The sequence below is a fragment of the Eulemur rufifrons genome, chromosome 29 (assembly GCF_041146395.1).
Source record: "Eulemur rufifrons isolate Redbay chromosome 29, OSU_ERuf_1, whole genome shotgun sequence".
In the NCBI taxonomy this organism is placed as follows: Eukaryota; Metazoa; Chordata; class Mammalia; order Primates; family Lemuridae; genus Eulemur; species Eulemur rufifrons.
Window position 1 is genome coordinate 47,172,060 of NC_091011.1, and position 14,304 is coordinate 47,186,363.

At 33.6% G+C, this 14,304-nt stretch overlaps 1 protein-coding gene across 2 annotated transcripts in view; it reads right to left on the reverse strand.

The window, feature by feature from the left end:
- Nucleotides 1-14,304, reverse strand: part of AKAP9 (A-kinase anchoring protein 9) — a 142,227-nt gene that overhangs the window by 16,655 nt on the left and 111,268 nt on the right. For both annotated transcript variants that reach the window (XM_069462348.1, XM_069462349.1), the window contains 10 exons: nucleotides 13,627-13,779; nucleotides 13,079-13,258; nucleotides 10,836-11,906; nucleotides 8,635-8,775; nucleotides 7,670-8,158; nucleotides 4,575-4,638; nucleotides 4,336-4,457; nucleotides 3,259-3,450; nucleotides 2,831-3,019; nucleotides 745-889 (listed from right to left, as the gene is read on the reverse strand). In XM_069462348.1, the coding sequence (XP_069318449.1) occupies nucleotides 745-889; nucleotides 2,831-3,019; nucleotides 3,259-3,450; nucleotides 4,336-4,457; nucleotides 4,575-4,638; nucleotides 7,670-8,158; nucleotides 8,635-8,775; nucleotides 10,836-11,906; nucleotides 13,079-13,258; nucleotides 13,627-13,779 (2,746 nt within the window). The remainder of the gene's footprint in view (nucleotides 1-744; nucleotides 890-2,830; nucleotides 3,020-3,258; nucleotides 3,451-4,335; nucleotides 4,458-4,574; nucleotides 4,639-7,669; nucleotides 8,159-8,634; nucleotides 8,776-10,835; nucleotides 11,907-13,078; nucleotides 13,259-13,626; nucleotides 13,780-14,304) is intronic.

Below are 14,304 nucleotides of genomic sequence, written 5' to 3' on the forward strand. Positions count from 1 at the left end.
TTTCTTGTATGTATGTTACAGCTTACAATTTTTTGAAAAAGGATTTAAAAAGAATTAGTTACTTGTGAGTTTCTTTTTCTTTTAAGTGATTATCTTCTAAAGGGTATAAGAAAGATTTTTCTTAATATATAGTTTTATTTATTATTTATTTTTTTGAGACAGAGTCTCACTCTGCTGCCTGGGCTAGAGTGCCGTGGCGTCAGCCTAGCTCATAGCAACCTCAAACTCCTGGGCTCAAGCAATCCTTCTGCCTCAGCCTCCCGAGTAGCTGGGACTACAGGCATGCGCCACCATGCCCGGTTAATTTTTTCTATATAGATATTTAGCTGTCCAAATCATTTCTTTCTGTTTTTAGTACAGACGGGGTCTCACTCTTGCTCAGGCTGGTCTTGAACTCCTGACCTCGAGCGATCCTCCCGCCTCGGCCTCCCAAAGTGCTAGGATTACAGGTGTGAGCCACCGCGCCCAGCCAATATATAGTTTTAAAACAAAGATAATGAACTTAATGGGCTTATATAACAATGTGATCAGGGCAATGGCAGTTCATTTTAAATTAAATATAGCTGTTTAAAACCAATTTGATAATCCACTAATTAATATAGATTATGTTCTTAATGTTACGAGAATGAGAAGAAAATGTGACTGAGGAGATATATTTTAAGTGAATAATAATGAGAAGAAGAGAAACAAAGTGAAATATTTTCAGGTATTTGTGTAACCATATAAACCTGTCATACAACATACCTTGGCTTGGTTTATCATTCTCTTGTTCTCTTTTCAGAGTCATTTTTCTACTATTTATTTGAGCATGCAGTCCTTGAATTTCAGATAACAAACTCCTTCTATCTGCTTTCTGGAGGCATTCCATAGCTGTTCGATATTCAATACCCTAAATAAAAGAAAATAAAAAATCAAATGAGAGTTGTAAAGATAATAAAATCAACCACCAAGAAATCTAAAGAGGAATGAATGGAACACACATGTTAACATTTTTTTATTTAAAATTTTTACATGGAGAGAACTGGAGGAAATTATATTAAGTGAAATAAAGCAGGAACATAAATACTACACATTCTCGCTCTTACGTCAAAGCTAAAAAAAAAAAAAAAGATACCTTGCAGGTAAGAAGTGGAATAGATGACACCAGAGGCTGGGAAGGGTAGGGGGAAGGAAGGGATAGGAAGTGTGTTAAAGGATACAAAATTACAGCCAGACAGGAGGAATCCTTCTAGTGTTCTATGCCACTGAAGGATTATTATAGTTAACAATAATATATACAGCTTCAAATAGATAGGAGGAAGATTTCGAACATTCCCAACACAAAGAAATGATAAATATTTGAGATGATAGATATGCTAATTACCCTGATCTGATCACTACACATGTGTATTGAAATATCACTATATGTACTCTATGAATTATGTGTATTGAAATTATGTGTATGAAATTATGTGTATTGAAATATCACTATATGTACCCTATGAATATGTATAATCAGTTAAAAAACATAAAATTTAAAAATCAGGTAAAACAATTATTTTTTCTTTTCCAGAATGTGAGGATATGCTGCATACAAATGCTCCTTTACCCCTAACTACTACTTAGTGTATTTCATTAAAAGAACATTCTTTTTCATAAATACAATAAACAAAAGTAAAATTAACATTACTATATTATTATTATCTAAGATACAGAGCTTGTTTGAATTTTGCTGAATGTCCTCTAAAGCAAAAGGAAAAGAAAATTGATATTCGTTAAATCTTCCTTTTATGACCTTAAATTTATGAAGAGTACAGGCTAGTTATTTTATGTCCCTCAATTAAAAAAAAACTCTTTATTTTGAAATAATTTGAGCCAAGGTTTCTGTGTACCTTTTAGGCAGGTTTTCCTAATAACATCTTACATAACCACAAGTACATCATCAAAACCAGGAAACTGACACTGGTAAAATCTTTGTTAAACTACAGGGCTTATTTATATTTCATTAGTTTTTATACGCACTCAATCTTTTCTTGATGGATAGTACTATGAAATTTTATCACATGTACAGGTTCATATAACCACCACCACAAATCAGGGTACACATTGTTTCATTACCACAAAAAAATTCCTTTGTAATCACACCCTCTCACTAACCCTAAACTGATCTGTTCTATAGAGCCACAATTTTGTCATTTCAAGAGTGATATATAACATACAAGCTGTTGTGGGTATAAATATCACACTTTGTTCCTTTTTAATTGTTGACCAGTATTTCATTGTATAGATGTAGCACTGTTTGTTTGCCCATTCACCTGTTAAAGGACATTTGGGTTGTCTGTAGTTTCTATTAAATATAAAACTGCTATGATATTTGTGTATAAATTTTTATGGAGACGTAAGTTTTCATTTCTGTCTGATTAAATATCTATTAGTGTGACTGCCAGCTTATACGGTAAGTGTTATGTTTAACTTTATAAGAAACTCCCAGATTATTTTCCAGAGTTGGCTCTCCTATTTTACACACCTACCAGCAATGTGTGAGATGCAGTTTCTCTGCATCCTCATCAGCACTTGGTGGTGTCACTATTTTTCAGTTTGATAGGTATGTAGTGGCCTCAATTTGTTTTGGTCTGATATTTCTCCCAGAGGAGATTCTGGTTATGCATTTAACAGAAATACCACAAAAGTGACATTATGTCCTTCTTATCAGTAATTATATGTCATCTGTTTGTTCCACTATTGGTTATATTAACTCTGATTATTTGGGTTAAGGTGGTATCTGCAAGGTTTCTTCACACAGACGTACTGCTTTTCCCTTTTAGAGAAAATTGAAGTTTCATTTAGATACCTGTTCTTGTATTCTCTGTTCCAAACAGTTTAATAATCCAACGGCATCTCCAGTACCTAGAGCTGTCAGCTCAGTCTGAAACGCCGCTAGTAAAACACTGCGCTCCTTTAAGAAAACTTGTTGAAGGGCAAGCAGAAGTTCACCTCGCCAGTCTGAGACGGTCTCCTGAGATTGAGAACTATCATAAACCTACCAGAACACAAATAACAAAGGTCAGTTTTCAAATGAGCATGTTTTTCGAATATCCTAAACATATTAATCTATCAACCAAAATAAATATTAAAAGCCAAAGAGCATATATTTTCAAGTGTAAAAATATATATAGTAATTCATGTGAAAACACATAAAAGATAATTTAGTTTGTAAAGCACACTTTTATTGTTACAAATAATATAAAACTATTTAGATGCTTAATATTCTTTGGGTACCTCAGCTTCTCTTTGCACTTGCATTTTTGTAATTAAATCCTTAAGAGATGAGATTGTATCGAGGTAAGCTCTTCTCTCTTCTAGCCAAGATTCTGAAACCTGCTGAACAGAATGCTCCTCTCCATCACTATAGGGAGACTCTGTGAGAGAAAGCACTTGCATCCCCTCATTATGGACAGCTCTCAGTAATCCCTAGAAACCAAAACCCAAAAGCCAGAATTATGACAACTTCTTCAAAGACTGAAATTACATACAAACAGAAATAAATTTAAACCAAGACAGTTTTATCTAGCTATATTGATTTAGAAAATCCATTGTAGACAGAAAACTCCAGCCCAATATTACTGAATGCCTTTTTCCTGTTGAGAGGTAAGCTGATCCCAGGAGATTGTCTAAGACTTTTCATAGCTCTTATCCATAAATTCCTTCTATACAGCTAATGTATTCTTCCTGGGTTTAATGATTCAGCATTAATTTGACCACAAGAAATACATGGGAAATAACCTCTGCTCTTTGAAACTATCATAATAATTCTGGCAAACAAAAACATTGAGAATAAGAATTATGAAGAGAAAAAAATCTTCACACATAATCATTTAATATATTATACTTTATTATCTGTGAAATATTGAAATAAAACAAAACAGATCCCCAAGCTCAGTGTGGTGGCTCATGCCTATAATCCCAGTGACTCAGGAGGCTGAGCAGGAAAATCGTTTGAGGTCTGGAGTTCAGGATCAGCTTGGGCAACATAATGAAACCCAGTCTCTAAATAAATAAACAAAATAAAATTTAAAAACACACAAAAATTAGGCAGGCACGATGGCACATGCCTGTAGTCCCACCTACTTGGGAAGCTGAGGCAGGAAGATCATTTGAGCTCAAAAGTTCGAGGCTGCAGTAAGTTATGATCATGCCAGTGCACTCCAGCAGCCTGGGTGACAGAGTGAGACCTTGTCTATTTAAAAAAAAAAAAAAATAGATCCCCAAGGTTCTCACAATATAACTTTCAATGTACTATTATGTTCAAAATAGAAATACTGGTTAAGTTAGTGAAAGATATCTATCTTTTAGTACCTTTATTTTCTTTGGAAAGGAATCTGTCGAACTTTCACCTTCTTCTCCTCGGCCTTCTGATGCTGTGTCAAATCCCTGACTGTGTGTAAGATAAATTCCCTGACCCCAGTCTGATCCAGAATCTAAAATAAAGAAAATAATTTCCTGTTAAAAAAAAAAAAAAAAAACCAACCCCTTGCCCCCAAAACAGCACTTTTTAAACAAATACTATAACCATTCCAGACATTTATATAACTTACCACTGGAACATATTTCTCTAGTTTGGTAAGCATCGGAATGTGTTAATTCAGGAAATGAGGATCCCTAATTAGAGAAAACAAAAAAGTATTTTTTTTTGCTTTAATAAAAATAAAATCCAATGAATCATTTTGCTATTTTCTAATGCTGTAATAAAAAAAGAAATCAATTAAATCTGTCATACCTTTCATAATACATGAGACTATCCACAATTTATAACAAGTCTATATTTTTTTCTTCATGGATATTGCCATAATAGAGACATTGATGAATTAAGAAATAACAGGTTCAAAATCTACCCAGGAATTTAACATATTATCTAATTCTACACAGTGGAAAGATTTAAAATTGTAATAGTATTATAAGAAAGAGACTGCCTCAAGTTTTTTTAATTTTCTCTTAGGAAACATACAATCTTCCAAGTCTGAGCCAGAAAGAAATAGAAACCCTGAATATACCAATAACAAATAGTGAGATTGAATCAGTAGTAAAAAATCTCCCAACAAAAGATAGCCCAGGACCAGATGGATTCACAGCCAAATTCTACCAGATGTACAAAGAAGAACTGGTGCCAATCCTACTGAAACTGCTCCAAAAGATTGAAGAGGAGGGAATCCTCCCTAACTCATTCTATGAAGCCAGCATCACCCTGATACCAAAGCCAGGAAAGGATGCAACCAAAAAAAAAAAAAAAAAAAAAAAGGAAACTAGACTAGTATGTCTGATGAACACAGATGCAAAAATCCTCAACAAAATACTAGCAAACCAAATCCAACAGCACCTCAAAAGGATAATTCACCACAATCAAGTGGGTTTCATTCTAGGAATGCATGAATTATTCAACATATACAAATCAATAAATGTGATTCACCACATAAACAGAACTATAACTAATGCCCCAATATGATCATCTCAATATTTACAGAAAAAGCATCTGAAAAAATCCGGCATCCCTTCATGATAAAAACCTTAAAAAAAACTCAGCATAGAAGGAACATAACTCAAAATAATACAAGCCATTATGCTGAATGGGGAAAATTTGAAAGCATTCCCCCCCCAAACTGGAACAAGACAAGGGTGCTCACTTTCACCACTTCTACTCAACATAGTACTGGAAGTCCCAGCCAGAGCAATCAAGTATGAGAAAGAAATAAATGGCATCCAATTTGGAAAAGAGGAAGTCAAATTATCTCTGTTTGCTGATGATATGATCATATGCCTTAGAAAACCCTAAGGACTCCTCCAGAGACTCCTAGGTCTGACAAATGAATTCAGCAAAGTCTCAGGTTATAAAATCAATGTGCAAAAATCATTAGCATTTCTACACACCAATAATGACCAAGCTGAAAATCAAATCAAGAACTGAATCCCATTTACAGCAGCTGCAAAAACAAACAAAACAAAACAAAACCCCTAGGAATATATTTAACCAAGGAGGTGAAAGCTCTCTATGAGGAGAACTAAAAATCACTGATGAAAGGAATCGCAGAGGACACAAACAAAAGGAAAAACATCCCATGCTCATTGGAAGAATTAATATTGTTAAAATGACCAAACTGCCCAAAGCAATCTACAGATGCAATGCAATCTCTATCAAAATACCAACATTGTTTTTCGCAGAATTAGAAAGAATGATTCTAAAATGCATATGGAATTAAAAAAAAAAAAAGAGCCTGAATAGCCAAAGCAATTGTAAGAAAAAAACAAATCTAGAGGCATTACATTACCTGATTTCAAATTACACTATAAGCTTATGTAACCAAAACAGCATGATACTAGCATAAGCACAGACACAGAGATCAATGGAACAGAATAGAGAATCCAGAAATAAAACCCATATACCTACAACCAACGGATCTTCATCAAAGGAGACAAAAACATATATTGGGGAAAGGATACTCTATTCACTAAATGGTGGTGGTAAAATTGGATAGCTGCATGCAGAAGAATGAAACTGGATCTCTATCTGTCACCATATATAAAAATTAAAGACTGGATTAAAGACTTAAATGTAAGACCTGACACCATAAACATTCTAAAGAATGGAAAAGCTCTTCTGGACATGGCCCTAGAATGGCTAAAGAATTTATGACTAAGATCCCAAAAGGAAATGCAACAAAATAAAAAATAGACAAATGGTACTTAAACTAAAAAGCTTCTGTACAGCAAAAGAAATAATCAAAAGAGTAAACAGACAACCTACAGAATGGGAGACAATATTTGTAAACTATACATCTGACAAAGGACTAATACCTAGAATCTAAAAGGAACGTGAACAACTCAGTGAGGAAAAAAACAAACCACCCCTTTATAAAGTAGGCAAATGACATGAACAGGCATTGTTCAAAAGATACACAAATGGTCAAAAAACATACAAAAAATGTTCAACATCATTAATTATCAGAGAAATGCAAATTAAAACTACAATGAGATACCATCTTACTCCGATTAGAATGGCCATTATTAAAAAGTGAAAAAACAATAGATGTTGGCATGGATGCAGCAAAAAGAGTATGCTTATAATTATTGATGAGAATGTAAATAAGTACAATTTTTGTGGAAATCAGTATGGAGATTTCTCCAAGAACTAAAAGTAGATCTACTATTCGATCCTGCAATCCTACTGCTGGGTATGTAGCCAAAGGAAATGAAATTATATCAAAAAGATATCTGCACTTGTATTACCAGAGCACAATTCACAATTGCAAAGATACAGAATCAACCTTACTGACTGAGTGGATAAAGAAAATGTGGTGTGTGTGTATGACAAAAACACACACACACACACACACACACACGCACCATGGAGTACTACTCAGCCATAAGAAAGAATGAAATAATGTCTTTTGCAACAATTTGGATGGAACTGGAGGCCCATACGTGGGCTCAAAGGGTGGGTGGTTGGGAGGGGATGAGGGATGAAATGTTACCTATGGTGTACGATGTCTACTATTCAGTTGATGGGTACACTAAAAGTCCAGACTTCACCACTATAAAATATATACATGTAATGGAATTCAACTTGCACAACCTAACTCTACTGAATAAAAAAATATATTGGAAAAAAAACCCCCACATATTAATAAAAATCAAATACCTCTTTAGTTCTCAGACACTGTATCACTGCCTTCAAGGTAGCACATTCCTCTGTCAGTAACTGAACAGCAACATAATGTTCTCTCTTTAAGGTTTCAGTTTCTGAAATATGTCTGGATTCCATATCCAAAATTTCAGCAGCATGTAGTTCTCGCATCTGCTCAATTTTTTCAGTAAACTGACTGATTATTTCAGCGACTTCTTCTGAGGAACATTCACTCTGCAAATCAATTTGGATTCCTGAATTTCTAACAGGAATTTGTGGAGTCTGATTGCTGCTATTGACCCTGAGAGTCCCCTCAGTCTGGGATGCAGAGCTTTTACCCACTTTAATAGGAAGTGGCTCTAATATGCAGACCTTTCTGTTTTCCTGTATCTCAGTCTTATCTTCTTTTTCTAAGAAGTGGGATAATTTCTCTTCTGCCTCTGTGAGTTGATCCCTAACTTGGTTTAAATCTTTCTGAAGAGATGCCATATTTGTTTCTTTTACCTAAAACATAAGGAATAGAACAGTAAAGTATTTGATTAAAAATTTTCCATATTAAATGTCAAATTTAAAGGCAGGGGGAAAGTATAATTCATGATTTCATGTTCATTTTCCTCAGAATATTAGAAAAAATATTTCAGAAACATTCTCATATGTTCACATGTATGTATGGTCATAGATTACTACAGAGGTAATCTAGAGGTAATACAGAGGTTTCTACTTTTGGTTCTCTTTTTTCCTGCATTAATAGACCAGAGATCAAAAAGTATCCTAACAAAGATTCCCAGGAAAACCAAGCGAGAAGATGCTAGTAAATAAATGTATAACAATGGAATTTTTCATCAAATTGACAAAAGACTTTTTATGTAGCTTTTCAGTTGTGGATCTGGGTTTGTTTTTAAAGAAGAGAAATACAAACTTTGACATGAAATTAAGATAGGTAGAAGTAAGGGAATTAGGAGCTTTGTTACTTATCTTACCAAAAGCTCTTCTTGAAGTTTTTCTGCCTTTTCTTTATAACTGGCAAGTTCTTCTTTGGTAGCCACTGAATCAGCTTTAAGAACCTCAAGTTCCTCCCAAAATCCACTTTCTTTGTTAGTACTAATTAACTCAGTAGTTGTCTGAATGGTAGTGGAAACAGAAGAAACACATCATTTTTTTAAAAATATAGGTAAGTTCAAGGCACTGATACATTCAAATAAAACTTTCCCAGGAATGACTGCCTATAGATAAAAGGGGTTGCAATGATCACTGTTCTTTCAACAAATAGGAAAACTTTTTCAGAACCATCATCTTATATTCTGGAGACAATGATTGTATTCTTGAGAAAAGAATGAGCTTCTGAGAACAAAAAAGTAAATCATGCCATTACTATATATCCTAAAAATTTATAATTTATTAATAAAAATATTTTTCATACCATTCAAAAGTCTTCATAGTCATATCACTTAACTCAAAAGAAACCAGGTGTAACTAAGATATTTCTTAGAAGTTACACATGGCAAGTCATATTATTATTTTAATTATTTATTACTTATAGTAATTTATAGTTCAAATAAGCTAAGAGGAAAAAGCCTAGTAAATGGAATTACAGAATCGTGACATATTAATCTCCTGGTGTTTAGATAATACCATACTTCTAATACCCAAAATTATAAATTGATAAAGTGAGAATTAAAAAAAAAAAGCCCTTTTCATATCTGTCATATGCTAAAAACAACTGCAATTTCAGATCTTTACGTAAGTATACTTACAGAGGTCAAATACAAATTTTTACCAAAACATCCTTTTTTGGTAAAAATAAAATTTGTAAAATTAATGATTTGTCACCCACCCATTAATTCATTAGATACTAATATATTTTTTTCCTCTAAAGTCTATATTCTTTGTCAATAGTAATATATTTTGACATTTTTCATTACTTAAAAGGAATGATAACATGTACATTAGAAGGAAATTAAGGAAAAAAATCCCACACAAGTCCTAGTGGAAGGACATTTGCTAAACTTAATGTTTCTACATTTTTTCTGACTGCTCTATTTAATGACAATGTTAATGAAATAAGTGTGTTTGAAGACCATGAAACAGTCTGTATCCATTATTCTAGTGATAATAATATGATTGCACAGTGTTAAGTTAAATTTGGCCTGAAGCTATCTCTGTACCTTGAGCTCCTATGTAAGGAATTGCAACCTAACTTAGGAGTATGTAACCAAATTGAAAACCTAACTAGGAGTATAAAAAACAGCCAATTCTTAGCCAATGACAAGCAGCTAACTGATCAGACCATGTCCAAATAAGGCAAATATTTAGCTGTATTTAATCAGATCCCATTCATTTATTTTTGTTGTTGCTGTGATTGCCTTAGGGGTCTTCTTCATAAATTCTTTGCCTAGGCCAATGTGAACAGTGGATATTTATAGACCTCTCAAGTAAAGTACAGAATGGATTAGTAAATTGTGGTATATGTATACCATGGAGTATTACTCAGCTATAAGAAATAACAGTGATACGACATCTCTTTGGTTCTCCTGGAGAGAGTTGGAACCCATTATATTAAGTGAAGTATCCCAAGAATGGCAAAACAAGCATCACATGTACTCACCAGAAAATTGGTTTCCCTGATCATCACCTAAATGCACATTTGGGAATGACACCAATTGGATATCAGACTGAGGTGGGGGGTGGGGGGAGGGGATGGGTGTATGTCTACATGATGAGTGCAATGCGCACTGTCTGGGGAATGGGCACGCTTGGAACTTGTGGGGATGGGTGGTACACGGACAACATATGTAACCTGAACTTTTGTACCCCCATAAAAAGCTGAAATAAAAAAAAAAAAAAAGAAAAAAAATATTTAGCTGTAACCAATCTAGCTATTTCTGTACTTTGAGAGGTCTATAAATATCCACTGCTGCACAGCAGAGATTTGTGAAGTTCTTCTGGTTCTGAGTGCTGCCCAATTTGTGAATCGTTCTTTGATCAAATAAATTTGTTTAAAATTAGTTTGCCTAAAGTTTTTCTTTTAACAACAGTATGTTTTTATTAAAAAAATCCTTTTCTATAAATTGCTAGATATAAACAGAACAGTATGTTTAATTTAATAATTAGTCAGTTTAAAGAATAAAGGAAAAGAGTTTCTTGAAGTATTTAAGTGAAAAAAATCAAATAAGAAACTAACCTTTTGAACTTCAAAATCTGGAGGGTTTCTTTTTCTTTCTTTCCCTCCCTGTTTTTTCTCACTTTCCTCCAATAGCTTCTGTAGTTCTAGCAGCTTCTTTTCTTTATCCAAAGCATTTTTCTCTGCAATTTCTACTTGTTCTTTTTCTAAAATCAAACTAGTGTGCATTTCAGCCACTTGGCTTTCTAATTCTGATATTCTCAAGGTTAATGTTGATACATTTGATCCCATCTCATTTTCTGTTAGTTGATTTAAATTCTGTTTATTTGTTCTTTCAGGTTCTGATGAAATTGCTTGTTTATCTTGACAGAACTTTGCATATTCCCGAACTGCCTCAAGTTGGACTTGACTCACAAGAGCAGCAGCTACTTTTTCCTCAAGTATTTTTTGTAGGTTTACAATCTTCTTTTGAAGCATTTCTGTTTCAGACTGGCCTTGCTCTTGCATGTCTTTTATCTGTTGATAACACTGGATAAGTTCTAAGTCCTTTGCACTAATAGTGCTCTCAAGTTGTAGCAACTTTTTTTCCAAATTACTTATGGAAACTTTGCTGTTTTCTTCAAAAGATCTGAGGTAAGTCTGATTCTCCAGGGGTTTAAGAGCATCCTCAGTAAGAACTTCTAGTTTAGGTTTGTCTTTACTCTGATCATCTATAGCCATGTTAACACTTTTCTCTGGTACACTTTGGATTTTTTCCATATTTTCACGTTCTCTCCTTAAGCTGCATAATTCTTGTGTTAGTTGATTCATTTTAAAATTGGTCTCTTTAAGTACATTTTTTGTGAAGGTCATTTCTTCATGAGTAGTTTCTACTTGCTTTTCCAAAGCTAGCTTTTCAGCTATAACCAAATCCAATTGATGTTTTAAACTGTCTGCTCCTTCTGGGAGAGAATTAGCATCCACTGGTGTCTTCTGTCCAATATTTGCCAATTCCTGTTGAAGTTTTTCAATCACTTCATTGAGCTGCTCTATTTCTTCTTCTCTATTTTTCTTCACACATTCTTGATCACTCATCAAACATTCTATTTGGGTTTCAAGATCCCTTATTAGTTCATTTTTTTCTTCAATAACCTATTAATGAAAAAGATTACATAATAAATATGTATTTACATTTTGGAAATTTTAATTTATTTTAGGCAGGACCTTAAAGAGATGACTACTTTTCAGACATACTACCTTACTTTAATTTCAATATAGACTAACATCTCCCCCCACCACATAAAACAAAGACCTTATTTAGAACTTCATTCAGAAAGTTATCTTAAGTATAAAGTGACTTATGCTTTTAGTAGCTGATTTCCTATTAGGAAAATAGTTGATATCTATCTATCTATCTATTTATTTTTTTGAGACAGGGTCTCGCTCTGTTGCTTGGGCTATAGTGCAGTGGTGTGATCATAGCTCGATGCAACCTCAAACTTCTAGGCTCAAGCGATCCTCCTGCCTCAGCCTCCCAAGTAGCTTCGACTACAGGTGTGCATCAACACATTCAGCTAATTTTTCTATTTTTTGTAGAGATAGGGTCTCACTCTTGCTCAGGCTGGTTTTGAACTCCTAGCCTCAAGCAATCCTCCCACCTCAACCTCCTGATACCAATATATTTTTTTTATACCAATATTTTTTAAATTGAAACGATGAAGTATTGAAATAAAGTCTTTAACTGGTTGCACCCAAACGTAATTAACTCTTTTTTTTTTTTTAGAGAGAGTCTCATTCTGTTGCCCAGGCTAGAGTGCCGTGGCGTTAGCCTCGCTCACAGCAACCTCAAACTCCTGGGCTTAAGCAATCCTTCTGCCTAACCTTCCAAGTAGCTGGGACTACAGGCATGTGCCACCATGCCCGGCTAATTTTTTCTATATATATTTTTAGTTGTCCATATAATTTCTTTCTATTTTTACTAGAGATGGGGTCTAGCTCTTGCTCAGGCTGGAATTAACTCATATTAAACTCATAATAAATAGAAGAATTTATAATAGGTTTGATTAGAATAATATGATAAAATCTAAGTCACAGAGCCTTCCCAAAAAACATTAAAATCCTTTGACAATATTAGGAGGAACAAAAACATATGCAGATTACTAAGACTGTGTGTCTTATAAATTAATATTAACGGTTAAGAGAGAATTAAGAGTTACTTGTTTTTAAATTTAGTGGGAAACTGAAAATTATAACCATTCTGACCCTTAAAATTCTGGCTCATATTAATTTCAGGTATTAATAAAATCAATTTTAAATGAACATACCTTGTTATCGGTCGTAATTTTAAGTTGCTGCTGAAGGTTTGTAATTTGCTCATTTAACTGGTCGATTTCTACCTCTTTTTCCTGTATTATTTGAGCAAATTTCCCGAATAACACATGTTGGTCCTGAGTAGACATAGCATCAGATTCCTTTATGGCAAATCCCAGTCTCTCCATTTCATCCTAGGGACAAAAATAACCAACACAGTTGGATGTATCATTACATGTCATTTTGAGAACATTCTTTCAATTAACTCTTACAAAAGACATAGTACATATTATATACAAACGAAAAAAATGAGAAGTATCATATGGTTATTATAAATCAGTAATTCTTAAAATATTTTGATAAAAGGTCTCAACATTTTTCATTTATGGTGAATTCAAATGTTCAGGTTGGGCTGAAAATAAGTTTCACGCAAATCTGTTGGCCCATTAATGTTCCTCTGTTAAGTATTATTTAGTGGCTGGATTTAACAAATGCTTAATAAAGCTACACAGAACCAAAACTATGACTTATATATATGCAAAAGTTTTCCCAAACTAATTACCTTAAATAATTTATTTTCTTGTTCAAGTTCTTGCAGGCGGGTAGTAGACTCCTTTTTCTGTATTTCTAATTGCATATGTAGTTGCTGAACTTCTTCATTCTTATTTTCCAGTTCTTCTCTAAATTGTTCTAATTGTTCTTCTAAGTTTGTAATCTTTAATATCAAAATTATCAAAATCAGGGAGAAAAAAATGTTTATACAAATGTTTACTTGTCAAGATAGAATGAAGAGCACTGTATTAGCTTTGCAGAGTACGTATGCTTAAAACACGAGTCATAAGAATAAAAGAATGTGATTTTTCTAAGCCAGGTATACCTGTGTGGTTCCTAGAAATGCTCAAACTGAGCATCCTTAAACTATCCTATTCAAAGCAGAGAGGATACCTTTTAAGGAAGGATAAAAGGAGCCAATTCTTACCTAAAATATCCTCTCATGAAGCAAAAAAGAGTTACAGAAGGGGAAGAGTCCACATATTAAACCTTAGTTTAAGTTAAACTAGTTGCTATCAAAAGGCTCAAAAAACTGTAGAATTAAGTCAATTATTTTAGCCACCAAGTAAGACTAGGTCAATTTAGTCCACTAATATCTAATTAACCCACTGAAAAGTTTGGCTGCCATGTGAGTTGTTAAGCAAACGGAAGCAGAGGTAGAAATTAAGACCAAGAAATTCTTAGGTCT